We start from the raw sequence: 27,898 nt of genomic DNA on the forward strand, positions 1-27,898 counted from the left end.
TAGATTTAATAAAGGCCTGGACTGGAAGATCAGGTTGTCTCTCCCTCCTCCTGCTCTCCCATCGGATCGCAGCATTTCTCCCAGAAATCTGATGCCTTTTCCCGAGGCTGGTTTTCTACAAGACTGCATCAATTGCTTCCCTTCAATTAGCAATGGCAGCTTCACTTGTAATTGGAAGGATTAGAACAGGCTGTTTGGAGCTACACAGGTCTCATGTAACTGCTTAGGAAATACAGTAATTTCTAGTTAGTGGTTTGTTGTTTTTTTTTTAAAAAAAAAGATCTTTAGTATTTAACCTAGAGCTCTGGAAGACAGTAATTAAAGCGATACCTTTCCCGTTGAAAAAAGTATGATTAAAGCATCTAGTAAGAAATCAGGATGTGATCTAGTGGAAGATGAACTGGCAAGGCTCTTGACAGGCTGATGGGTTTTACTCTGGAAGATAAGAGAACGCAGAGACAAATTAAACGGAAAGGGCAATTGAAAAAAACAACAAAAATATTGTATTTTAAATTAAACATCTAATAAAAAAAAGAATCTGAGTACAGAGGGCCTTATGGTTGGTCTTGGACTTAATCAGCAGTTGGAGGTATCAGATAGCCAGTAAAAGCAGTAAGGCATCTCTCTGAATCCCCACAAGTCAAGAGCAGACCAGAAGTTAAATCAAGGTCCCTTTAGTACCATCTTAATTACGTTACCTTATCGTAGCTCCTGCTGATTCACAAGCGTTTCCTTTTGTCTTGTGAATGGACCCAATTTGTCAGTCTGTAGACAGACACCAAACAAACAGACGTATGAGGAGCCCAACCCCCTGAATTTAACGACTAGCTTTAGGACTTAGCAGTCGTCCAACAATTTAAGCTTCTCTTTCCTTGGCAGAGACAACATCATGGGGAGAAGTAACGTACTTGCACAGAGCAGCGCGCTTCTGACGAAACCATCTACACACAAACACCAGCAGCATTAAAGAAACAAACGTACAACATGCTCTTTACGGGATGGCAAAGGTAGTTGAGCCTCCATCCCCGCCTCTCCCTTCTGAACGGCCGCCTGTTGCTCACCACAACCCCCCGCGTGTCCGCGCTGCCGCCCCACTCAGCGCCAACCCAGCTAAAGCCTGGGTTCTTCGTGGCACAGGACCTCCACACCCCTCCTGCGACCATCCCCCTGCAATGAAGGGGGACCCCTCCCTTCCCTTCACACCCACTCCAACCATCACACGAGCCTTGCTGGAACCCCTCAGATGGCCCTAAACCCTGCGCTGCAGGAGGTCCTATATTCCAAAGGGCTTCCGCACACACGCTTTACTCCTACTACACCACTTACATCTGGATTTGCAGTAAGCATCAACTTAGCAACTACTGTTTAATAATTTATTAACTTTTCCCATTAAATGGTACATTCACTCAAGACGACTTAAACAATTTTCTGGTCATTTTATTTACAGTCTGCAGAGTGTTCTGTAAAACACAGTAATGATTACAGACTAAAACACACAACATACGTATTTTCAAACATTTAAATAAGCACAGTTTATTCAAAATTCTACACGCTACTTTTTCCATAAAAATATAAAAAATAGTTTAGTTACTATATTTTACCTAAGATATTTCAGAATTCTTCCACGTGTGATGCCCCCTCCCCAAAAAGGGGCACTCCAACAATATGAAATTCAGGAGACCGCATCACAAATTAAGATACTAATGCCAACTGCTTCAATCCACCAGAAGAACAAACAACATTCAGTTTGCAACCAGCAATACTTGTTCTGCAGTACGTTTGGATTCTGCTTTTCTTTTTTTTTTTGCACTCACTTGCTTCTCCCACGCCAGATTTTCACAGACACGTACACACTAGGACATAAAAATAACGGACTGATTATACTGCAGACTCGAATGCCAGCCACCACGTGCCCAACAACACGGATTGGTAATCTTGCGTTACACAACAATTTTCTGCAAAAATATCAAAAGGGAAACACTTTGCTTTGGGACCTCTGTTTAAAGGCGACTCCTTTTCTTACTGAGCATCTGGTGAAAACAGCCTTTCCCCTATCTCCTTGAAAACAGTGCCCATTTTTGTTTGTTACTACTATTTCTCTGGTTGTACTGACCATGTTCTGTATGGAAAGCTAACGGAGTTCTGAAAAACACCCCCTCAAGCCCTTCTCTCACTAGGATACATTTAATTTACAAAAAAAGGCACAAAGATGAAACTCCTAAGCAGCAGCAGCCGTAATTCTTCCACTGTGCACTGCTCCTCTTTCTTCCACAGCCACTGGTGCAAGTGACACTCTGGGTCTCAGAAAATACTACAAATACATGAGCTAAGGAAACAGGCGAGTCGAAAAGACTAAAGCCTCTGTACAGTACAAGTAGCATATTGATCGTTAACAAACGAACACTATTTAAAGTTTTGTGTTGCAGTTAAGACTCGACCTGGAAGCATCAGGAAAAGCCATCGGGGGTGGGGGAAAAAAAAAAGCTCACAGCAGCATATCATACATTTGTTAACAGTGAGATGGAAGGCCCTCCGTGTGCAACATTGTGCATTCCGTTTCAACAATGACAGTGCTCCACAGCCAGCAGCAGGAAACTTTTGCTACTAATAGATTAGAGGATTTTCTAAACGTAAGTGAAGCTGTCATAAACATAGTAGCATACGATGCACAGCATGATCTGCAATAAAAAGCTTTTGCTTTCCAGCATGTAAACATCCAGGTTACTGGACCTTAGCTCATATAAACAAATCTGATGATAGAGTTTTGAACTAAAAAAGTAAAATTTTCCATCAAAGGATAAACCACAAAAATACTCTTTCAGTAAGTCTCACGTGCCATTTAATACCTTTCATGTCCTATGAACGACTATGCAAAACATTTAGAAAGTTTTAGCAGTAGAAATGTTGACCAGTTAAACTGTTTGGCAACTGTGTGCTCAAAACATCCTTGAAGAGCGTTATCCTTCACTAAACAACAGTTCTAAACTGTACCGCACTATTTCTTCTTCTTTTTCTTTGGTGGCTCATCATCAGAACTACTGTCTGTGCTGCTGCTGCTACTGCTGGAGGAACTAGAATCCGATTCGAACTCGGAAGAAGAGGAAGTACTACTAGAGGATGGCGAAGATGAGGAAGTAGAGGAGCTCTCATCACTGTCACTGTCATCGTCAGAAGAGGAGGTAGAAGAATCGTCACTGTCAGATGAGGAATCGCTAGCCGAACTGGAACTGCTACTGCTGCTGGAACTGGTCACGCTTTTAGATCTGAAAGAAAGCATATATACAGCTGAGAACGGGCCTGCTAGAGACACCGTTCATTACACAATGTTCTTTACACTGTGTTGTAATACAAAAATCAATTATTTGGTCTGAAAATTTCCAGGCCTGACAGTCTAGGCCAAATTCCCATGCCTACCCCTTCCCAATTCTGAACAAATGCATTTTGGCCAGCTGAGCCATGGCAGAGTGACCCCACGTACATGAAGGAAGCCAAAACGGGACTACAGAAAGAGGTTAAGTTTGAAAGCTGGCAAGGATCTCATGCGCAGTAACAACGAGTGTCTCTACTGACTTGGCTAAATAGAAGAACAAGGCTGCAGGAAAAGTATGAATGTCCTGCGCTACTAAAGACTCGGGGGAAAATTAACCAAGATCAGTCCCCTAGCACACCTCTGCAATAAGAAGGGAAATTTTGGCAATGTAAAAGTCGGCAGACGTTTCATCAGCAATTTCACAGATGTTAGAATTGTACTCAACAGAAACTGTTCTTAGATGACTCCTGGCAAAAGAACCCAGAGTACTTGCCACTACAGGATGCTTATGTTTGCAGGGTGGAAAAGAAGGGGTGGAAACAGTCCAAGATAAAAGCAGAATTATGAACACAAAGTGGATTTCTGTATCCTCTGCAATTTTTGTTTTTCTTATTTTTAGCCCTTACTGAGGCTGCTGGTCTCAAGATCGAGGTCTCTGATTAAGGGAACATGAATTCCAATAAAGTACAATTAAACTCTCCCATAGATCTTTCTCCAAACAAAGTGTAAAGGGAGTAATTCACCCCACTTCCCGCCAAGTCAACCAAACAGCATGCAAAAATGCTAGATGTAATGATGCAGAATCTTCTTTCCATTAGAAAATTAATGTAGTAGTTTTTATCAGAGGATTTGGTTAAATAGAACAACTCAGGAAACGCCTACGTTAAGGCAATTAGGATGAAAAAACATTATCAGCCACGGTCATGTCAGCTGACAAATCTAAATGCATGTATTAAGCTATGAACCACTGAAGTTTTAATAATACATCTGTAATCTGTTATCTCTGTGCATGCAGGCACAACGGCTATTTATTAAAGATAAGCCATAAGGGCTGGTTAAATACAGCCTTATCGTTCGTGAAAAACTAGTCTTAACATGAGGAAAGCCAAAAAAATGGGACTAATAGTTTAAATATAAACAGTTTCACTTGATGTGGAGGCTCATTTATATGGACACAAATCAGAGGATCCCTGAATGATAACTTTGACGCCTCTTTCTTTTCCTAATCACCTTTCACAGAGCCCACAGCAGCAGTCCACAGACCTCCACTATTTAGGTTATAACCTGAAACCCACTCGGAGAAACATCAGAACATAACACTTAATACTGCCTTTCCTAGAGGAAAGCAATAGCTAGATCTATGAGAGAAGAAACAAGCAGATACTTGTTTTCAGGTGATGCAATACGTGGCCTGTTGATAGTTAAAAAAGGAGGATGGAGATGGGAGCAAGTAAAATTCATCTACTTCACCTTTTCCTAATTAGGTAATGTGAGAGCCCAGACGCTGTAGATGGGTAGATCCAAGATCCTCAGGTCTGCTACACCACTGTAAAAGTGCAAAACTTCACCAGCAGACAAGTATTCATTCTCCTCACAACTAGTTCACAAATGTTAATATCTTGTATGATTCCAATGGTGGAACGACTGCTGCATTTTGTAACACGTGCTATCAGCCCTCTCCGAGACTTTTCGTCCCTTCTAATTCTATCGCCATCCTCTAACAACCCTGGGTGATTGTAAACTTGCCACTTAAATCAAATCTACAGTGTTGGGCACAATCACGGCTGGGTGCCTGAAGAAACAAGTGAATTAAGAGATGATTTACCCTTTGGACAAGTAGATTTGTGTGTGATCGAAGCATGAAGTGGGCTTTCAGTTAATAACCAGAGTATGCCGTATGTGAACACTGAAGCCAACATGCACCCAAAAGACAGCTCTGTGTCACCTGAGGTCACAAGATTGTACAACAGCTGTTTTGCCTGTTCCTGTTTTTCTGGTTAAGCCTGTAGCTTACTTATTACTGTTTATATCAAAACAAACATACACTATGTAAAAGGTTAGTGCTCACTACTGCCAGAACCCTAACTTTTGCTTTTTTTTTTCCTTGAATTCTGGAACTTACATATGCAATGGTAACACTTCACTGAATTTTCCACATTTAATGCTTCCTGTACCATAATAAAAATATAAATAGCAAACGATCTGGAAAGGAATTTAGAGGGGGATTCGGTGCTTGCATAAAAACAGGATAACGATTCAAACCTACAAGGCTTTTAAAATTTTAAGCAAAGAGTGACCAAACCACACACACCCCTCAAATCCTTTTGCTATTTTCATTTTTGCATCGGTTTAGAGCTCAAACACTCTGAAAATCATATGCCAAGTAGAAGACTGTAGCATGTAGGAAGCTGAGGCAGGAAGAGGTCTGAAGTACATTGTTTTGAAATCAGTTAATTTATGGTCTCACTGTAACTCCAACAATAAATGGACGCTAGTGAGAAAGGAGCCTTTGATAAACCATATTCTGATAGCAGAACTAAGACACTCACCAAGCAGTATTCCAATAAAGCCACATTCCACACAACAGCCTAAAATAAAGGCATGTTTTTAAAAACTGCTGTGTCTTATTTTAGTGACTGCTGCACAAAACAGAAGGCCTAATCTTTAAGAAAAAATCTTCTGAAAACTGTTTTTAGAAGATCAGATTTGGAGACAGAGGACAGTCAACTAAAAGCAAAGAGATCACAAGGCTGTTACTGTACAGACATGCCCTTTAAGTAAAACTTGTAACATGATTAGCAGGAGAATTACAGCCAGGGTTCTAGCTGGTCCCTAAAGGGGTTTGCTAATAAAGACAGAAGCAGATTCCCAAGCACACATTACTGCACAGTGAAGTAGAAATAATGTCAAAACAGAAAGAGTTCTCGGTTCAAATTAGTACTTGGGGCAGGGAGGTTTAGTTCCTGGATTTTGTTTTGGTCTGGGATTGGGGAGTTTTTGTTTGGTTTTGGGGTTGGGTTTGGTTTTTTTTTTTTTTAGATGCTTTATTTCATGCTCCAGACAAAGCTTCAGAGACAGACAGCTGCCACCAGAAGGGAATGAAAACAATAAAGGGAACAGCAAGATGGGTAGGTGGAGCGATTACACACCAGAAAACAGTATGCCATTCTTACACAATCATTTAAAATACACTTGATGAACTTTGAGGCAGAAATAGGAAGATTTTTAGTATTAAAGCCAGATCATGCAGAGATAGGACAATCAGTAGGGAGAAAAGCAGAGGACAAAGAATTTAGGGGTTTTGGACAGGGAGCAGTAGAAATTCTCCAGATGTCTGTCATACAAATGCCCGTAACAGGCTAAAAGCAGTAAAATCAAAACTGTATTTGCAGCGTTGGCTTTCCCCACACACCCCTTCCAAACTGCCTGCCGCAACACCCAGTGCAAGATGATCGCACGCTGAAACAGCTGCAGGATTTGTCGTCATTCCCCACATACCTTTTTTTCTTGGTCTTCCTTTCTGCAGTACTTTCTCCAGCACTAATTAAGGGGGGGGGGGGAAAAAACAAACAATGGCTTTGATTAATGCAGTGGGAAAATTAAATAAATAGCAGCACAGTGGAGCCGAGCTTAATATTAGGAAACCGGTGTCCCACTGGCAGAGAGCCGCACCGCCCAAAGTTCATTTGGCATCTATTTTCAGTCACTATTCAGACCAGAAAAACAGCAATACCTACAAATCAGGAAAGAAAAAAAAAAAAAAAAGAGGCAGCAATTCACCTCTATTTCTCAGTGTTAAGTAAGCTTTACTCTTTTCTTCACGTTATGTGGACAACAACATTTTGGGATGGGGAAAGCAGAGGAGGTAGGGATACAAACAAAAGTTCTGTGTACCTATTTTTAGCAATAACTGAATTGATTGAAACAAAGGGTAAAATACTGAATTAGTCCGTAGCTTTCACTGTGTATTTCTTTCAATTACAAAAAGAAACAGAACAATATTTATATTGATGCTTTCCAGCTATTTGTCTTTCAGATTCCCATGTATTCATTCACTCACAGAAAGTTTTAGCAGTAAATAACACAGAAGGAAGTTTCTTTTAACAAAACACTAAGGGATATATTTTTTTAACCAGTTTTCACTTCTGGATTATTTTTTTAAGAAAATAAAATTCTTTCAGTCAAATGTACCAGTCACATGCTCTTCTCAATCCATTGCAGATCTATAGCACATAAATCAACCTGGAATGTACATGTGAGTAAAGCATCATACATATACATCATACATCCCTCATCATACAGTTACAACATGCTTAACGTGCCACTGATTTGAGGAAGTTGTACGTTCTTTCACAAACCAGGATACTTTTTCCTCAACTGAAACCTACTATTGGAAGACATCTTGAATACACATAAATAAAAAATAAAATCTGCAAATATCATGCATTTAGAAATTAGACACCAGTATGCGTTAACAGAGGCTCCAGAAAAGAGTAGAAAGAAGAAAGCGTTGAGTGTATACTGTATTTCAATAAAAAGTACTCGATGCCATTTATATGCCAAAAAAGTGAGATTTTTCCAATGTTTTTCGTTTTCATATGCATGACATGAAAAATATTATAATTACACAGAAGAGTTTTCCACAGTCCCCACAATCTCCTGTGGGCAAGAGGAAGATTCATTGATCTTCAAATTTCGATCCAAATTATAATCCCTCCTGTATTGCTGAATGTGTTAATATTTATATCATTAAGGCCTTAACCCCTTACCATAGGTAACCAGGTCTTTCACAGGTAGGAGAAGTTGCTCTGAGCAAACAGAATTGGACCCCAAAGCACCTCTCAGAAGACGGGACCTGATCCAGCACACGAGTAACCCGGGCTGCCATGGCACCGGTCTATGCCTCCCTCTAGTGTTTAACGTACGGATAAGTGTAGGAGTTCACTACTCCAGGGAACTGCACAACTGAGAGGGGTCAGACCCCCGCAGATCAGACAGATCCGCTTCACGGCACTTGGCCTTTTCCCCTGCGCACCACACTGTCCTCGGAACCATAAGAAAGACTCTGGCATCCTGGTTTTGGTTCCATGCAGTAACATCGCTAAGGGATAAGTGTTTTCTCACCTTTCCTCCCCTCCCAACTCCTACTCTAGGACAGGCAAGCAGTGGGCTTTACTGACGGCCATAATGTCCGTCAGAATCGTGGGGTCGACACTAGGCAAATAGAAGGATCCTGGAACAACTGCTGAAATGAGTTAACGCTGGAAAATTCTGTAGGTGGTTGTCAGAAAGTAAATATTAACCTTATTAGACTATGTTTGCCTTCTGGTTAATGATTCATTATTACATCTCTAAAGATGATGATACAAATACTCTGAGGCAGACCTGTAAGAGACCCAACTTCTCTGCAGGCAAGAAATAACCTGCCAAAGCAAGCTATACAGTAAAAGTGTGACCCGAGAAGTTGTTCTTTCCATGAAGAATAAGACTCATCCTTGAAAGCGTAACGTTGGCATCTAAGGAACTGGGTACCTCATGGCACAGTTAAGGAGCTTCAGAGAGCTTACGATTATATAACCACTATGGATCCAGCCCAATTTAACCAGGATTAAAAACTGTTCCCATCATAGGATTACTTAGTCTTCCTTTCATGAGATGACTTCTCACACCACGTACTCCCTGCACTGTGGACTGAGAGACTTACAGCTCAGAGAACCCCACTCGGGACAGACACTGGACAGTCCTGTACAAAATTATCCCCTACACAGATGCCAGCACAACAGCCAGGCATCGCGAGATTTCATCCTCTATTCACTATCCTCCAATGTTAACCTGCAGAACTTAACAGAAATAGGGCAGAAAAGGAACAAGGAAATAATCTGAATCTTAAACTCAATCTTCGTTTTAAAAATCTTGAGTCTCTGAAGAGCTCTTCCAAACTCTGCCTCCAAATGGAACAAGTTTTAGAGCCTAAGCACTCCTGATTTCTTATCTACAATAGTAGGGGATTCCAACTGCTTCAGAATTACTCATTGGATCAAAACTAGTTTCAAAAAACAAACATTTCACACAGCTCTTCACACAAGCTAATGGGCTTCCACTTAAGTCAGTATTTCAACAACTCTGATTCATAACCCTGCCTCAGTTGAAACAGCTGACGAAGTCAAATCAGACCTCTCTGCCAGAGGTTACCACCCGTTTTCTCTTCCCATGAAGATACCAGAGCAGAAGGTGCGAGCACCCTTCCATAACTCACATCCTGGCAGCAGTAATGAACTACAGCCAACATACCAAGCTGCAAGTGCCAATAGCAGAGGGTATGTTTCCAAATCCTCAAATATTTTAGCTGCAATGGCTGTAAACAACACTGTCCCTCAGTGAGGCTGAAGCAACACCTTTTCAGCTCCCATAACTAAAAATTTGAGTTGCAGTGGCAGAACAGAGACCCTCATACATAGGAATTTCATGGAGAACTATGTCATCTGGAGTTGCTTGTTGAAACAATTATTAAACTCAGGGGAAACACTGAAGTCTACTCACAGAGCAAAGTGGAAAGGAAATCACATTACACAAACGCATAGTTTTGCTTAGATTTTTCTCTTTAGCTGCAGGCACCTTTCACTTTCTCAAATGTCAACAAGGGAAATAATTATGCAAGTCAGCGAGTTGTTTTTACTGTAAGCTTGAGAGTCAAAAAACACCTGATAATCCAACTCTCATTGACCTGTTTAACTGTTACAGCTCATCATGAGCAATCTACAGGAGCTGTGCTGGCACAGATCCACCATCAGGTCATATCAAGAACACCGGGTTTTAACAGCAAACCTAAACAGAAGTGAGAGAATTGCTTCTTTGTTATAAATACATTTACAGTCTTCATACCAACCTGCTTGTGCTAGCGCATAAACATACAAAACCAAGCAACCAAGGAATTCGGGAAACAGTATTCCATTACAAAAAGAGGCTCCAACTATTTTTAACTTCAGCTTAGTGCACTTGTGTGTCAAACAGGCCAAAGAAGTTTTAAGCATATTTCAGACGAGCAGGTTAATGACCAACATTTTAGTTTTGTGGGACCTGAGTGTACATATTCCACCCAACATACAAAACAGCTCTCACTTTAAGCAAGCATCACACAGCCTGGAAGAAAAGATGACAGCAAATCGTCTTAGGATACCATCTTTCCCACCCACATACAAAATTACCTTTTCATTATTAAAAAATAAATGCTTTCATTCTGCCGATCTTACCTTTGTTGCAGTAATAGCCGCTTTTCTTTTTCTTTAAGAATTTTCGCTAACTGAGCTGTCCTCGAAGGTCTGTGCAGGTATTTTCTCTTGCCGGTACATTCGTACGTCCAATGTCCAAACTCTAAACATTTTTGACATCTTACATGCTGCTTGTTTGCCTCCCTATAAAAATGCAGAATTGCTTAAGTGACTGATTCCAAGTCTGTTCTACCTATTGAAAATATTTTGCTGGGTTTTTAATTTAGTTGGTGGTTTCGGTGTTTGGGGTTGTTTTTTGGTTTTTTGTTTTGTTTGTTTTTCAAAATATGCTGTTAAGAATCTGTTTATATAGTTATGATTACACCAGACTGACATTCCTGGGTGCTTTAGCAACTACACATCTTAAATCAAGACAGGAACCGTAACAGAATTTAGGCAAATACATTTCCATTCTCCTATCAACTATTTATGAAAGATAACAAAGAGACTTCTGCTCTATTCTAGAGCTTCAGTTTGTCTTTGGCTAAAGTAGCACGTGCTGAATTACTGACATCAACTCTCTACACACCCATCAACTGCACTTGAATTTCACTTCTAGTTTTACACCAGCTGCTGGTTAGCCTGCCTTGCAGCCTTCCCCCACTCTTAAGATTCCATAATTTGCCACTTCCTTCAGATACTGTAAACAAACAGTTTGAAAAAAGCTACTAGGACCATTCTCCACCAGTGAGCAAAGATTAATCCTGTCACCAAAGTCCCACTCTGATCAACCTAAGTGGCACAGCTTTCAGCATTACAGGATGTAATTGTGCAAGTTACTGGGAATGATTATGCTGCATACAGCTTGTTACCATCCCATGGTTGCACATGGTTCTAGCTTGCTTCAGCTAAGTATTTGGAATTATGTTTTAGAACACTGTTAGCAAAAGGCAGGCAGCTCCATTTCCAAATGCTAGAGTTTAACACAAGTACCAAACTGCCAAATTCTCACAGCCAGCCTGGGATTCTGAGCAAGTAAAACAGATATCAGCTGCAGCTTATCTGAATTTACTAAGATTCATTAGAGGCTGGTTGGTCATAAGACCAATCAGATCCTTGCTCACTGCGTGCAACGTAAATCAAGCAAGACTTGCTGCTCTGTACTATCCAAGTATTTTGTGATCATTTTACGTCCACATTTCAGTTTTCACACTGTGGTAAAATGCTTCGATCATTATTAGGAGCCAACTCCTAGAGAGAAAACTCATATTTTCATGTTCTAGCTCTTACTCTGCTTTTCTGAAGCTCTGCAAAAGCTGGTTTGCTATCTTCTCAGAGACACTCTCCTCCTTTACAAACAAGGAAACTCATACAGCGGTCAAGTGACTCACTCAAGGTCAGAATCACAAATTAGTTTTAGAGCCAGGAGTGAAATCAGGACTTTGTAGCTCCCATACAGTTTCACTGCAACTGCTCTAACTTATTTCCACCTTCTATCATTTTTTCCAAACACCAAAATATTAATTTTTCAAGGCCAGTCCATCTAAACTACCTGAGATCAGCAGCCCCTGGTGTCATGGTTTTAGCTGGGATAGAGTTAATTTTCTTCACTGCAGCTGGTGCAGTGCTGTGCTTTGGACTGAGTATGAAAACAATGTTGATAACACACCAATGGTTTGGTTGTTGCTGGGCAGAGCTTGTACTAGTCAAGGACTTTTCCAGCTTCCCACGCTCTGCTGGGGGCACAAGGAGCCGGGAGGGGAGGGGGCACAGCCAAGAGAGTGGATTCAAACTGGCCAAAGGGACATTCCATATCATGTAACGTCATGCCCAGTGTGTTACCTGGGAGGGGCTGGCCAGGGGAGGGAGGCAGCAATCACGGCTCAGGGACAGGCAGCGTTGGTCAGCAGGTGCTGAGCGGTTATATCATTCGTGTTTCTGTTTTTTTCCCTTTTCCTTTTTATTATATTATCATTATTCTTATTACTATAATAATCAATATTATCATTATTTTATTCTAATTATTAAACTGTTCTTATCTCAACCCACATGTTTGGGGTTTTTTTTGCTTTTGCTCTTCTGATTCTCTCCCCCATCCCACAAGGGTGTGGGAATGAGCAAGCGGCCGCATGGTGTTTAGTTGCTAACTAGGGCTGAACCACGACACCTGGCTTAACCAGGAGGAGGCTCCGAGGCTGCTCATTTAGTATTTAGAGACCATAAAGTGACAGACCAGTAGCAAGCATATTTCTCTCACAAAGGAGAATTGCTTTTCAAGGCAAGGTGTGAATTGCTTCTCTTTCAACTCTAGCCATCCCTGTGACAGTTCTGCTGTATGTTGAAACAAATCTTGTTCCGAACACCCATCCCTTCTTCAGTGCAGAGAGTGCAGGCTTCATAATCTAGCCTTCAAAATACTAATCTAAATCAGCACTAGGAAACTAATTAAACTTGCTGCACAACTAATGCAGGTTTGAATGGGAAGTAGTACATCTAGTAATGGAACAAAAAAAAAACCCCAACGTCTTTGAATGTTTTGCTTTATCGTGCCTTGAACTTCTGGCTCTGCCACAGGAGTTACATATAAGCAGAGCGATGATACCTCCTCCTCTTCATCAACATACAAACCCAAAAAAGTCAACGTTTTCTATCTCAAACTAGCCCAGAAGGAACAGAATGGGAGTTTAAAGCAACAATAATATAAACTCACTATTTCCAGGGTTTTACTCACATGACCAGGGCAGAGAATTCTGCACAAGCTAAAATGATAAGATCAGGCCCTAAAAGCAATATAAATTATTACCAGAAAAACAGATCAAAATAGCTCAACAACTACAGGTCTACAAATACCATACCAGTAACTAACAAGTTTTAATACTAGTGAAAAGCACAAGCCTAAGTAAACTTTTAACAGGGATCAATGACCACAACCTAGAAGCAAAGGCCAGCAGTGGCACCGTTCAGCATATACCCATCAAGGGCATAGGGACATCACGAGAAATGTAAAACATCATTCCTTGACTCATAATAAAATAGCAACTTAAAAGAACAAGTATGTCATGAGTATTTTGAAATTCCAAGTTACTTTTCATTGGAAAATAGGAACGAAATTATACCAAAAAATAAAAAAGAAAGAGACTGCAGAATCCATCCACATTCTATCCAACTCTTATGATCAGACAAAAAAAACCCCAAACACACTCCAAGAGTTGAAACACAAGAAAAATTCTTCTAAGGAAGAAAAAAATAATCCAAACCAACAAACAAATGAAAAACACAAGCAATGCATGAGAGTGGAACACAGGCATTTGCTGAATTTAACATAAACAAGCAAAAACGTTGGCTTTTCCTCATTTCAGTGTTTGGTAATCACATCCCTTTGGTATTGAGAGAATTTCTCAGATTCAATGCCCATATCTAAGCAAAGGTCGCTTACTTCCTTCCCCCCTTTGCAGTTCCGTAAACATACCAAAACACAAAACTATAACTTATTTTTTCTTAATCTGACTGTTGAAAGCCCAAGGTGAAGATCAGCGACGACCCGCATCGCAGGGTCTCACACACCTCACCGGACACTATGGCATGCCGATGCCTGTAAGGCAGCCTTTTCCCAAAACGCTGTTAACTAACACCAAAAGCGCAAGTCTGAAGTTCCTCTCCTTCTCCACACCCCTCCTGTCACTCCCATCACTGCACTCCAAGGTAGGCGCTAGTCGGGCCGCCCCAGCCCCGTTTCGGAGCCGTTCCCTCCCGGATGAGCAGCACTCCGCCCCGGACGCCCAGCACCGCGAGGAGGGGGCTCCGCGCCCCCCAAGAGCGCTCGGACCCGGCCCCCGGCCCCGCTCGGCCCCGCCGCCATCCCCTCCCCACCGCCGGCCGCCTCAGGGCGCTGCCGGGCGGGCCTCCCCCCGCTCCGGGAACCCCCCGCCCCACCGCGGCGCCTCTCCCGCCCCGCCCCGCCGCGTCCCGCCCCGGCCGCCCGCCACACTCACGCCTGTCTCCGAGCGATGAGGCGGTGCATGGGAGTCGCCATCTTAGCGGCCTGGCCGGGAAGTGAGGCGCGGCCGCGCTGCATGCCGGGACGGGACGGGCCGCCCACCGCCGCCTCCCATTGGGAGAAGGAGCAGCCGGCACAGAGAGTAAATCCTCCGGCGGCCAGAGAGGACGCGTCGGGAGGGTCGCGCTTTCCGCCTTGTCTCGCCTCCTCCCGCCGCGTTATGGCTACGGTGGGAAGGCGAAGGTCGCGCTGAGGTGGCTCTTATGGCTCCCGCCGCCTCCATCCTGCGCTTCCCGCCGCGTTCAGCCGTGTCTCCGCCGGCCCCTCCGTTCGTCCTGCGGCCCTCAATGTCCCCTCAGGGTCTCGGTCGGGCCCCTCGCCGCCCTCCCCGGGCCGCTCCCGCCTCAGCCCCTGCGCGGTGAGCTGCCCTGTCAGCGCCTGCCCGCTGCTCCTCCCTCCCTTCAAAGCCCTGCAGGAACCTGACCCTCACATAAAAAACTAGTTTTCTCTTAGAAGGGGTGTTTTTTAAATACCTGAAAGCAGCAGCGGAGCAGACTACCTGAGACCACCCACCTCTGACTGTGCGGCCGGGGGAAGTCGACTGTTGAAGTCTTCCCGGCTGATGTCCGGCAGCAGAAGGGAGCGGGAGAGGTGAGGAGGAGGGGGGCTATCGATCCGGGTCCCTCCTGCCACGAGCAGGCCTGACTACAGGGTGACATTGGGGTTAACCCACCACATTAGTCCACGTGAATAAATTAACGTAGTGGCAGGTAGCCTGCTACAGCTTCTCGAGAGTGACAAGTTGGAAAGTATCATAGTTCTCTGGTCAAAATGTGAAGGCTCCAAGAAAATGTTAGAAAGGTCTAGATTGCAGAAAGGAATAATGTAACTCATCGCTTCTAGAAAGTTGGAAGCATTTACTAACACGTTGCTTTTAGCAGGACACATCTTTTATGCTTCATGCTGACAGAAAAAGAAATCTCATGATAATTGAGAAGATTAATTCTGCTACTTCTATGAGTGCGTAATCATGGCTCAATAATCCATTAAACATGAATCTCAGGGCCTGAGGGCACGACTAAGTCATGTTTGTGTTGACCCAACACACGTATACTTGATTGTAAGGAAATACAGTTCAGAAATATCTAGGAATCGTAAGGCAAATTCTTTCTTCCACTCCATTCAGCCCCAGAGACTGTAGTCCCCCAGCTATGCAACAGCAGCTGGTATTTTGGGCTCCTGCATCACCCCCTTACGGTCTCTGTCATGGGAGGAGAGGCCTAGGCACAGGAAAGACGAGTAGCAGCGGCCGGAGCTCTCTGGTGGCACATACCTGGCAGGCAGCCCCTTGGAATCTTTGCCAGCTGGCACAAGTGGAGCAGCCAATATCCTGGATTCAGGGAAGCAAGGAACGTGGCTTCATATATTGGCTTTATCTAAACTCATGGTTATCCCATGGGAATATCTTAAATTTCATGACAAAAATCCTCAAGAAAATAATTTTTTTAATGCTGAATTGTGATTACTCCTGCTATTTAGTATCTGGGAAGTACTTTATATCCACCATTTCCAGTATTAATTCAGAAGTATCCTGTCACAGGGACAATTGATGGGCATTCCACTGGGCATTTACATTTAGTGAAATAGGTGAATTGTTACCGGTTTGTAGTAGTTTAGTATCACCTATGTAGCTCTTCAAAATGTGCTTCTTCTGAGTTGGTGGTATTCATTTATTATATAAAACAAAAATGCATACTGCATTTTCTTAAGTTCAGTAGAATCCAGCTGTACAGGTTGGATCATTACTGTGTGAGGAACTGTAGAAAGAGGGTAAAAGGCAGCCCTTGCTCAGAAAAGTTCGCGCTTACCTCAAGGCAAGGTACGAGGTGGGAACACGGTACAACAATTTGTGGGGAGAAAAAATAGCTGCATAACAGTACTGAGAACAGTTGGCTATAAACGTTTACATTTTAAGCAAGTCATAGATTATAAAAATAAAATATATTTATGTGCCACACATATAAAGCAGCAATAAAAATCTGATATTTTCAGGTGATGAGTATCCCAGGTCTTGAGTTAGCAGGCATGCGGCACGGAGGTGTTTCACCTCTAATGGTGCACAATCAAGTCACACCCAGGAGATGCCCGAGCCAGCGCTTCCTGCTGGGTGTCACATCGTATTTATACTCCCAGGGGTGGTAACAACATCTGCTGGGGACAATGGCACCAATTAAATATCATGATGGGAAGGCAAGATAGTGAGGGATTCTGTTAGACATAACCAACTCATCAGGACTAATTACCATGTGACTAATTGTTGAATATTCTGGTAGTTCCTGTCTCCAAACTGTACTTGTAACGTCTAAGGCTACTGGCTGTTCCTGTATGCGTCGTGTTTTCTCCTCCATCTGGCACTTCCTGCGCTGTCTAAATCATTGTCCTGATTTGGACGAAGCTCCGCAGTAACCTGTGATTAGCTGTATCTGGCACCTCAGCTAACTTCTGATGTGTGATGCCTGGTGCGTTACAAACGCAGCAGGGCTCGGCCTCAATATTTGAATTTTGATGTCTGGCATCTCCCTTTTAATGGAGAAAGTCAGACAGAAGAATTTCCTATTTTAGGAATGACTAAGAAATGTTCTTAAAAATACAAAATAGCTAAGAACAGCTATTTATAATAATCCATGCTTTATAATAAATTCCTGTCTGCTGATCCCTTTTTTACCTCAGTATCACTTAATATCTTGGAGTAAATTACACGCTGATAGCAATATCTGCACTCTACTTAACATTTGGTGCGCCAGCACCTGTGCAGCTCTCCTATGGTTAATGCAACAGAGCAAATTTTCTGATATACGCCAGGTCACTCCTTGGAGCGTATGGGCTTTTCCTTACACAGAGGCTTTAAAGATGTACCTTTTATTAGAACAATCCTCTTATCATCCTTCTACCGGGGGAGTTTGAAAGTGTTCTTCTGAGTTCAAAGTCCACAGGTTCCTACAGCCTGAAACCTCTGTTCCACAGCCATTCTCTCACGCAGAGGTAGTTCACCATGGGGCTGATGAGCGCACCGGAGGATGCGACGCCGAGACTCCCCGGCATAAATGTGCAGAGTCATTGCACAGCGCTGGCTTCGCTGGCGGGGGGACGGTTCCAGGGATCTGCTGCTGCTCAATGAACTGACTGTGCCCATAAATCCTGCCTTTGCACATTAGGTTGCTATTTAAAGTTGCAGTGTCATTAACCTATTTCTAAATATGCTGGGCAAGGAAATTACTTTCCAAAATGTGCCCCTCTCCAGGCAGGAAAGGGAGGAGGTACACAGAGAACACAGGAGAAGAAAACGGGGAAAGTTTGGAAGGTTCAGCAGCACCAACGCTGAGCCGCTTTGTGCCGCCTCCTCCGAGACCCTTCTCGCTGTGCGCCCACCCCCCAGCACTTTTCTGTGCAAACATATTGTGTACGAAATGAAGGCGTCACGCTCCTTGTTAGGGTCTGTAGGTGAAACTGGAAAAAGGTTGTCAGAGCTTTCTTTCCTCGGCTTAGGAAGGAATGAGTCCATGAATAAACGGTTAAAACTTAATTGCCAAGACTGTCGGCTACTACCACCAGCTACCCCAAGCCCTGACCAGGCTTCCGAAATGACAGGCAATTAGGTAGTTGACAGCGCTAAAGCCGGGCAATAATGATGATGAACTGGGAGCACCAGAGACGGTGTCACCTGGCGTTTTTTAAATGTGCATTTTACTTCTTCCCCCAAGCTTTCTTGTGGAGCATATCCAAAGAGAAATCGGTCATGCCCTGTATTCCATACTGAAGAAAATTACAGATTAAAACACAGTTCAGATTGGACATTGAAATAATAAAAACCAACCAAAGAAAAAGACCTACAACCAAAACAAACAACCCACGCTGGCTACCAAATTCCTGTATGTAGAGCTCTTAGCATTTTCAGCATCGGACAGAACTAAAAGTGAGAGACGGGAGCACAGAAAGTCCTTATTCAGGCAAAACTAGGCTGGAAAAAGTCTCAGTGACAAGGAAGACGGCCTATAGATTTGAATCAATCTCTGTCTGGAATTCCCTGCCTCCACACAGCTGCACCTTCAGTAACTGCAAGTTTACACACAGTAATACTCCGAGGTAACAAATGAGAGTCAGCCAGGCGGCTTCACTTCTCTGCAGAGGCAACAGGCTCCTGCAAAACGCCGTGTTACTACTTTTGGGTACACAAACCAATTCCTTGCGATTTGGCTCAGGTATTTCTAAAGAGCGCTACAGTCTCAATGCGGACACAACCAAAGATACCAGAAAGGCTTTTGTTCAATTTTCTGCATTTCCTAATTCAAAACAAAGAGTAAAATCTTTGCCTATGAAATCAAATGTCTGAAAAAATTGAAGCAATCGTACCAAAACAATGTTTTACTTCTCTATTTAAAGCTTTTCCTGATGTGATTCTTTTGCCAGGGCATCTGGAGTCTGAATTTCCAGATAATAAACCAGTTCTTCCCAAGAAACAATGCCACACCCGTAGTACAGCTCCAGGCTGGAATCCAAGAGCCGGGCAGGCTGTCTGGGGCAGCGGAGCTTTACGTCAGGACCTGACAGAAAGTGGTTTACCAGAACATCTGGATTGGTGCTGGGCTGCTGCGCATTTTGGCTGGGTCTGAATCCACCTGGTGTTACTGAATCAAGTATTTGAAAAATGCAAAGGAGGGTTTTCTCAAAGCTTTTCTACTATTTCCAAGCACTGGCTGGCCTAATGGAAGATACTGTCTGCACCGACAGAGACTTCCGTAAAAAAACAGCCAACCTAAAATGAATAAAATCCCAATGTTTCTCTTCCATCACAAAAGCAAAACCGGAACAGCCAAGGAAAGAAGCGCTTGCGTCAGTGAACCCTGAGCAGGAGCGTGGTACCCTGCTGGTCCATTTTGAGTGGTGTACCCAGCGAAACTCCTCCTGCCCGCCAGGGCGCTGCCTGTACGCCGCGTTTAGGTGATGGTTTTCCCTCGTCATGCCGTCTGGTGGATTTCAGTGAACCGGCCTCGTCACAGCGTGTTTGAGCACATCAGGGTAGGGAACTCCAGGTGAGATCCCATCTGTCCTGGTGTTTCAGATGACTTGCTTGTGAGAAGCAGAAGTACGGGAATCCCTTCCTAGGCATAAAATAAAGCAAACCTCAATATTGCTCAGTTATGTTTCTCTGTCTCATAACTTCCCAAGCAAGACGGGTTCCCTCATTCCCTCTTCAGTATTCTCCTCGCGGTATAAGTTGCTGAATGTATTATGAGATGATATCCACACGGTGAAAAGGGTCTCCTCTTCTAGCAGAGTCACAAAAAGTATTTGTTTTCACTACTTCACAGGCAATGAAAGACCTGGCAAAATAAAAGTATTTAGAATATATATAAATTTCATATCAGTATGGATTTAAGTCTGCTTTAGTAAAATCGGTGCAGATAATCAATATTTATGTCAGTAACTAAGAGCAGACCCTGGCTCTAAGCATTAGAATTCGGGGCTGGCATAACATCAGACTCATTTGGCATCCACCATATAAACTGACAATTAGAGGGCAGTAGAGAAAGCTGAAAGAAAAAAGACAGAAATGCCAGTTGGACCTGTTCCTGGTGATTCACATAAAGGAAGCTTCTTGAGCCTCGAGTCAGATTAGTCTTCATTAGTTCATCTGTTGTAAAAATGCATTGAAAGGGATAACAGCTATCCCTTTGGTGGTGCAGTCCCCCGGGCCACTCTGGGACCCCAAGACAAGCCCTATTATGCCGTTATCTTGGTCATAATGACTTGGGTGCCAGGCAATCTCTGTCCACCCCTGGGCCATCTGCTCCTTGACTTCTGTCCCAGAATTGTGGCCAGAATGCCAAATATCAACCAAAGCCAACTATCTCGATCCTATAACTAGCGATGCAAGAGGGAGAACCTCTGAGCTCTCCGGGACTGCAGCGGGCTGTGTGACCCTGCATCTCCCCCGGGGCTGGGACGCCTCTCAGGGGAGATTTTGTGAGGACTGAAGGGTCGTCTGCTGACGATTTCATGAGGACTCAAAGGCCTGATTTCGCAAGGTTCACCGGCCGTGCGCTGATGAATGCCAGCACACAAAAGTGAGTAATTTATGAAACTCACAAAAAGGGAAATTTTATTCACAGGTTAACCTTGGGGGTGTGTGTGTATGTGTGCAATTTCACCATATATATCTATCTATATATACACACCACATATACATATTATTCCTATTCACCTAAACCATTGACCAAGTCTGAGACTAAGATTGGACCTAGCCACACCTAGACTTCTCTCTGAAAGGAGTGTAGAAAGCAAGGGGGTCTATTCTGAACCTCACAACTCAACGGTAGGGTCCTCCTCATCCCCTGCATCCACAATCCCTCTGTGAATCACTCTAACTCGAGTATGACTGCATTTTCCTTTGTGTACTTCTTCCATGTAACAGAGTGACCCTTGCCATTCTCGAATCTTTAACTAAGTCGCTCTGTTGATTGTAAAAAATTCCAACAAATTGCCATTTTAATTGGCTGATGCTGTTAAGAATTATACAACTTGATACTGTGACCTATCTCAAAAATATTAATAAATATTAAAGGGGGGGCAACCACCCCTTTTCTAGGGGGGATAGCATTGGTGTAGCGTTGCTATGGGACTGTGGTGGTGTTATTGTCACTGCACCCTCGGCGAGTGCCTGCTGGGTGACTCTTCCCCGCTCCAGCCTAGAAAACTCTGCCCTATTTTTAGATCCTCAGCTCACATTTCAGCTCACACTAAGTATCTCTGTGTGTCAACAGATCCCGAATGCCTCCCGACGGAGCGTAAAGCATGTCAACGTAGCGGGGACGTCACTTCTGTGTGCGGTTTGTGGAAGCTTACATCATTAAATATGTCACTGGAATGTATTCGATTGATTTAGATCAATTTCAGATGTTTTTTTTTCCTGGGCTGGCAGCCAGCAGACTGTAGCGTACAAAGCAGCCTCAGTGGCAGGCGGAGGGGCTCGTGGCTGACATCCGGCTGCAGGACAGGGCAGCCACGATACCTGACTCGCAGTCCGAACCCAAATGGGGCGAGAGGGGAAGGCTGTCACCCGCACCAACCGTGTGTGCACGTCACACAAGCTGCCAGAACTTCTAGGAGGTTTGTGGATAGTCTGGATGGATAAAATAGGGCTGAGCTTCCATCCGGCGCCCAGGCACAGCCCTTCGCCCTTCCGAGGTGGGCTCGCGGGCCCAAACTCTTGGATCTGCGAACAGCACAAGCACAGGCGCCATGAGGAAGGGCAGGGAGTGACTGTAGCCTCAATCCTCAGTCTTTTAGGACTTGTATCATTTGGGATTACAGAGTTCAAAGTTACCCACTGGGTACCGCTGCTGCTTCCAGTCATGGTGGGAGCCATTTCACAGAATCCCATCTATACACTTATGCCGATTCATCATTAAAGCTGGCTGTTTTCATCGTCCCAGCTCTCTTTAGCAGCCTTTCCAAAGCCTGACTGCTCCAATTGCTCCAGGATCCCTCTAATTTCTGAATTAATTTATTAGTTACCAGTTTGACCATTTGTTCTTGTCAGCTGTTCTTTAGTTTAAGTACTTATTCCCATCCCCACTGTGCTTCAGTGACTGTATCCCTTCTTGTATTCACTCGACTCATACGGGGGCACTTTCCATCTGTAACACCGACCGCCCCTTCCCCTGACCATCACAGAGTCCCTTCGGGGGGTCTCCTCAATGCTTTGAACGTGCATGACAAGAATTAGGCGTGGTATTATTCCACATACAAATGGCACTAACACTTTCCTGTCTCAGCTGGAGACACCTCATGCATCTTAAGGCACTTTTTTCTTCATCTTTGCGCCATACTTTCCACCCGCAGCCATCCTCTGATCAGCCAGCTTACATGCAAGCCCTCTACCATTGCCTCCTGGTGATGAGCTTCCAGTTTCTAACAGATTTTTTTGCTCGCAGTTCATGTGTGCATGACCTCCGTCTTTGTATCATTTAATTTCAGGCCAGTCTCACTACTCCAGTCCATGGGATCATGCGGTTTTGCATTGATAATGCCTCCTAATTTCATGTCATATCAAAAAAATCACAATTTAAAAATTTCTCTTCTAAAGCCTTGCGTTCGGTGAAGGGATGTACACTTGCATGTCGGATTGATCACATTTCTTCCTTTAACACAGCCGCTGTTTCATATTTTCAAATCATATGACACCATTCTTACCTTATCAATATGTTAAAAATTCTGTCCGCTGGACTTGCAGCTCAGTTCAGTGCCTCCAGATTCGGTGGGGAGGCTGACACCGTAGTTACAACCTGTCTGAACAAAGCCTCCCGCCTTTTGCTGCCACGTGTCATGGACCAACACACTGAGAAGCCTCTTACAAGTTTAAAAACCGTCCATGCGGGCAGGGTGCCCCGAGGCTCTAACTTCCAATGTTAGGAAGCATATGCAAAACCATGAACTAGCCTTAATTATACAGTTACAATGTATGCATAATGCGCAATATCCAGGAGCAAATAATTCACTCACGCGTTTGTTGCTATAGCGCCCATCACTTTCCAATGTGGTTTTTCTTGTATCTGTCTTCCCTCCTTTTTTCTATTTGCTTTTGTTATGTTTCTTTGGGAAATTTTCAGTTGGTTGTTTAGGGTTTTATTTGGTCGGCAATTACCCAGCTCTGATATTTCAGTAGCTGTGATGCCTTAATTTGTAAACAGAAGAAATCTAATTACCTTTCAAGCTTGATGGAAAACTATGGAGACCAGAATAAGAGGGAAAATTATCTTTTCAACATTTATTTCACTGCAAATAACTGAGATAACTGCACGGGTGAAAACGGCTCCCGAGTAACCTTCTGTAGCACAGAGAGGTAGGATTTTCTGAGAACTGTATTATATGGGGTATGATTCATACCAGAGTTCGGGGCAACACGATACCCCAGCTACCCTCAGCTGAGGAGATTGCAAAGCCCATTTGTATTTGAATATCCCAGAATAGCACTATGAACCACACATTAGGTGACATGCAATGACTATTTACAGCAGCCCAAAGAATAGCCTGTGACAGATACCGGCTAGGCCTTATTTTAAGCCCATATTCATTTTCACGTTTGGCCGGCATTAATGAATTGCAAGACATGCCACTGTAAACAGAGTCTGAAGATACTGGGCGTACACTGCGATGCACCGCAGCGACAGATCTGCAGCATGTAAGCAATTCCACCGAAATCATACATCTATGTCGCATACAGATAATAGAAAAAGGAGGGTGCTTAATCTGCCAGGCAAGGATTTCTCTCTGAAGCTCCCCAGAGGAGTAAGTTTTGGGAAAGTCTGGAGGCTGCAGACTGAGATCAGGACTGACTAAGGCTCAGATCAAGTAAACCACTGAATGAAAGCATGATGAGGATACTCTGAAGAACTGACCAAAGCACCCATAGCATAAAAATTAACAGCAATGCATCAGTCTTTTTCCCTCTTGTTTTTTAATACCCATGGTTTTTGAGGATTAGATACTTCTAATGCCTGCCATGCTACAGAGGACCCATTTGCAGCTCAGAGCAGTGAAATGGTATCAAGTGTATCAACAGCAAATCATTCCTTCTTTAAAAAGTAGCCACAAATTTTAGGCCATGTTATCATTACATTTTGAATACATTCTCTGACTCGTGTTTCCTTATATATAGCAGCAGCTGATCAGATGTATAACTGAATTGTGAAAGTCTTGAGCATATGATGCGATTATGAAATTTTAATGCTTTTGCTGTTTCGTTTACATCATCTTCGAAAGTTGAAGAATTTCTGAGGCATTTTGTTCTTCAAATAGTTGCCATCTATTTTAAGAGACAAGCTGCATCTTCAACAGCCCTTTTTTGATGATTCTTCTGGGTTTTTCTCCTTAATTTAAAATAAAATTACTGATTATTGTGATACCAAAAGAGAACAAAAGGTATTCAGCTATTTATCACTTTACTGACAGGCAAATAAGTAGCAACATACACAATACATCCCAAATGACAAACACAGTATGTTCAAATAAGGGACGTTTATGTCTGATAGGGAGTCACAGGTTATGCATTTAAGTGCATAAGAAAAAGACAAGTTACTTGCTCAGAAGAAGACAAAGTCTGCCTTGGTCTAAGAAATGAAATTACTTCCTTAAATGACTGTGGCAAGGTGCTATGCTACCTCAGAGTTGAATTTTGCCTTGATATTTCTTAATGTACTGAGACGTTTCTTCTAGTCACGCATCTCTGTTAAAAGCAAAGGTATCCGTGCTGTAAACCTGGTTCCAAAATGTGCTAGAAAGCTTGCAAAAGCAACGATAAATATGCCCATCTCTCCCCATGATTTCCTGCATGTCAGACTGATTTATTCTTGATTTTCATGGTCCAGGTCTTCTGGAATAATTAGATCCCATGACAGAGTTCTAAAAATATAATAGACACCTCTATTAATTAGAAGCTGAAAACCACTGAACTGAAAATTCGCAAGTTCTTGGCAATTCCAGACCAGCAGTAACTCAGTGTCAAAAGCTAACAGAGAGTTTATCACAGAATGGCTTAAACAATGTAACGACTTCAGCGCCGAGCCGAGCAGAGGACGTATCTATGGGACACCACGAAACAAACCCCAGCTTTGAAGTTAATTGGAACAAATCTGCACGCTCCGGGCGCGCTTCCTCAGCATCCGCAGAGAATCGCAGCAAGGTTTTCTGCCTCTGCGTCGGATCTAAGAGTCTGCATTTGCTTGCCAGGCGAGGCAGGGTGGAGCAGCAGAGCCAGAGGGGCATCTGATGGGGCGACAGCAGGACAGGCACGTCCGTCCGCGTCCTCCCGCGGATTGGGTCAAACTCACCCCCCGCCGAGCACTACAGTACCGTGGGTGGAGGGCATCAAACCCATACCACCGGGGATATAAAAGGTAACTCAACTTGTGTCTGTTCTTTCTTTAGTGCCTTACCATTGTACTGGGGAATGGACAGAAATGCAGCCGAAGAATCTGCTTTCAGATCAGGCTGCCCATTATTCCAGACATTCTTTTTCCTCCCACTCTTTGTTTCTCCTTTTTTTTCCTCTCACTTTTCACATCTCCTTCCGTCTCTATGCATCTTACTCACCACATTGTCTTCATTTCCCAGTTTATTTTGCATGCTAACATGAGCCATAAAGAAATTAAGACCTACCTTTTGAGCACCATTTGTCTTTAGATTGCTCCTCCGAGGGCAACTGTCACTCTCCAACAGCAATTGTTTCAGGCTGTTACAAATTTAGCAGACAACACACATTGGTTTATTCTGAACTCCCATCTGGAAAGATCTTTGCCATGCTGAAGGCTAGAAATGTTGACCAAGGTCTGATCTCAGTGGGCGTATCCATATTGGAAATTGGGTTCAGATAAGACAAAGATGCTTCTGTTATTCCAATTCCTTCCCAAACGCAAAGCTTGTCTACTCCGTATGGCTGGTGGGACACACAACCTCGATCCCCCATGGGGACGGGGAACAATATGGGCGCAGAAGAACGAATGTTGCATGCAGTGCTCCCCCCTTCCCAAAACCATCCCTGCGCACGGCTTCTTTCAAGCTCAGGGCAGGAACCTGCTCTACCGTACTGACACTCCAAGAAGGGGACACTCACCAAATTAAGTACAAACGCCTTGGTACTGGGTGGCATGCACAGTTTTCTGGAGGATTCTCCACGCCTGTAGCAATCATTGAGGTTTTATAACATGTTGAAAGTGAAAAATCTGTGGCAAAACGAACAGTCGGTCTGGATTCAAACAGGATTCATCAGAAGTTACAGGAGGGGGCAAAATATCAAAAAAGCATATATAAAATAAAATTAAAAACCATATATAAAATCAGATAGTTATCGTGCCTTCAAAAGTCAAGTGCTGTCAAACTCATAGGTATATCCAGTACGTTGAGTTACCCCAACTGGTACTTTGCTGCTTCATTTTACAGTGACTCTACTGCAAATCAGCCTTCACCAGGGAAGAAACGGGAAAGCCTTATTAAGGAATATATATTACAGGAGCTCAGGATAAGCTACGTGTCTTTCAGCTGTCATAAAATCCTAATTATTTCTCTAGAAATATTTATTACAGGCTTTCTATGTTTTGTATGCTAGAAGTCTCACTTTTTACAAGAGGAGCATTCAGAAAATACAGGAGAGTGGGAGAATCATGGAATCTGTTCCACTTCAGACGACTGCATAAGGACACCCCAGGTTTTGCATTGATTTCTTTATTTTTCAGCATGCGCTGATCAGACCGGTCTGTTTGGGTTGGCGGGGTCCCTCTCTCCCACCTCCCTCCCATCCCCACGGGCAGCATCCCCGGCGAGGTTCCAGGACCGTGTCCTAGCCCAGGGTCAGCAGTCACATGTGGCAGGCAGCCGGTGGGAGCCCGTCAGGGCTGGCAGGGTCTCTCCTTTTGAAAATGAAAGTGGGGACAAATAGAAAAAGAGGAAACTGGGTGATGTTCTTTCTCTCTGTTCATTGTGCTGCGGGCACGTCTGTATGATATTCTCCACGTGGAGCAGCAGGCTGCTTTCGTTCCTTAGCACCTCGCTGTACACTCAAGGACGTCCGAGGTGAAACACTTCATTATTATTCTGTCGTTAGCACCGTGATGCAATTCCCAGCCCACCGACAGCTGCCAGAGCGGCGTCACTCAGCACGCTGCCAGGAATCGCAAACACGCGGGGCTGGGGCTACTCCACAGCCTTTGGGGCGAGAGCCCTTCCTGCTTTAAATATTGAATTTCTCTGCCATGTGTTTTCTGTGTCGTTAAAACAAGGAGCAGTGATGTAAATATAGGGCTGGGAATTTGGAAACGTACTGTTTATAACACATTACATCGCTGTGTTTTAGGCACGTTTCATCTCTGAATTAAAAGCATTCCAAAATATTAAGTTTCACAAAATCCATGAATGTAAGATAAGTATCAGAATTGTGCTTGTGTGAGGATGAATCAGCCAATCCCTCGTGCTTTCTTCCCAAAACGCTCCCCTCGGCAGAAGTCTCCCTTGCCTGGGAGGCACAGCGCTGCTGTCGGGGTCCCAGCGCAGCAGTCGCTCCACCGCCCCGTCCACCCTCAACCCGCTCCCACCACCCCTGGGACTACAGAATGTTCTGGAGCTTTTAGGGATTTTTTTTTTTTTTTTAAATGTTAGCTTTTTAAGAATTCCTGATCCCTAAAAAGGACTTTTCTCCAGCATGCTTATGAAGCACTTGGTGCCCAAATGTTTCCCTGGAAAATAGGATGTGGCTATAGGACAGAGACTACAGTGAGGGTGGCCCAAGCCCTGAGGACAGTTATATTAAAATTTTATGTGTTGATTAGAGAC

The 27,898-nt window shown here is 43.6% G+C and overlaps 1 protein-coding gene and 1 long non-coding RNA gene across 4 annotated transcripts; one reads left to right on the plus strand and one right to left on the minus strand.

The window, feature by feature from the left end:
* Positions 1 to 1,421: 1,421 nt before the first annotated feature.
* On the minus strand, positions 1,422 to 14,639 carry ZCCHC10 (zinc finger CCHC-type containing 10). 2 transcript variants are annotated; one of them, XM_075102992.1, is made up of 4 exons: positions 14,511 to 14,639; positions 10,561 to 10,722; positions 6,809 to 6,850; positions 1,422 to 3,263 (listed from the first exon to the last, which is right to left on the minus strand). In XM_075102992.1, the coding sequence occupies exons 1-4, from the start codon at positions 14,591 to 14,593 to the stop codon at positions 2,996 to 2,998; spliced, it is 555 nt and encodes a 184-aa protein (XP_074959093.1). In that variant the 5' UTR covers positions 14,594 to 14,639; the 3' UTR covers positions 1,422 to 2,995. The 2 variants fall into 2 exon arrangements, with proteins under 2 accessions (XP_074959093.1, XP_074959094.1); XM_075102993.1 differs by lacking the exon at positions 6,809 to 6,850 and having other exon boundaries at positions 14,511 to 14,615.
* Positions 14,640 to 15,065: 426 nt separating this feature from the next.
* Positions 15,066 to 27,448, plus strand: LOC142061638 (uncharacterized). 2 transcript variants are annotated; one of them, XR_012662180.1, is made up of 4 exons: positions 15,066 to 15,166; positions 18,983 to 20,640; positions 21,337 to 25,470; positions 26,656 to 27,443. It is a non-coding gene; the product is annotated as an uncharacterized LOC142061638 (long non-coding RNA). The 2 variants fall into 2 exon arrangements; XR_012662179.1 differs by having other exon boundaries at positions 21,337 to 27,448.
* The last annotated feature ends 450 nt before the right edge of the window (positions 27,449 to 27,898 follow it).

This window comes from Phalacrocorax aristotelis, chromosome 8, assembly GCF_949628215.1.
Source record: "Phalacrocorax aristotelis chromosome 8, bGulAri2.1, whole genome shotgun sequence".
NCBI classification, from domain to species: Eukaryota; Metazoa; Chordata; class Aves; order Suliformes; family Phalacrocoracidae; genus Phalacrocorax; species Phalacrocorax aristotelis.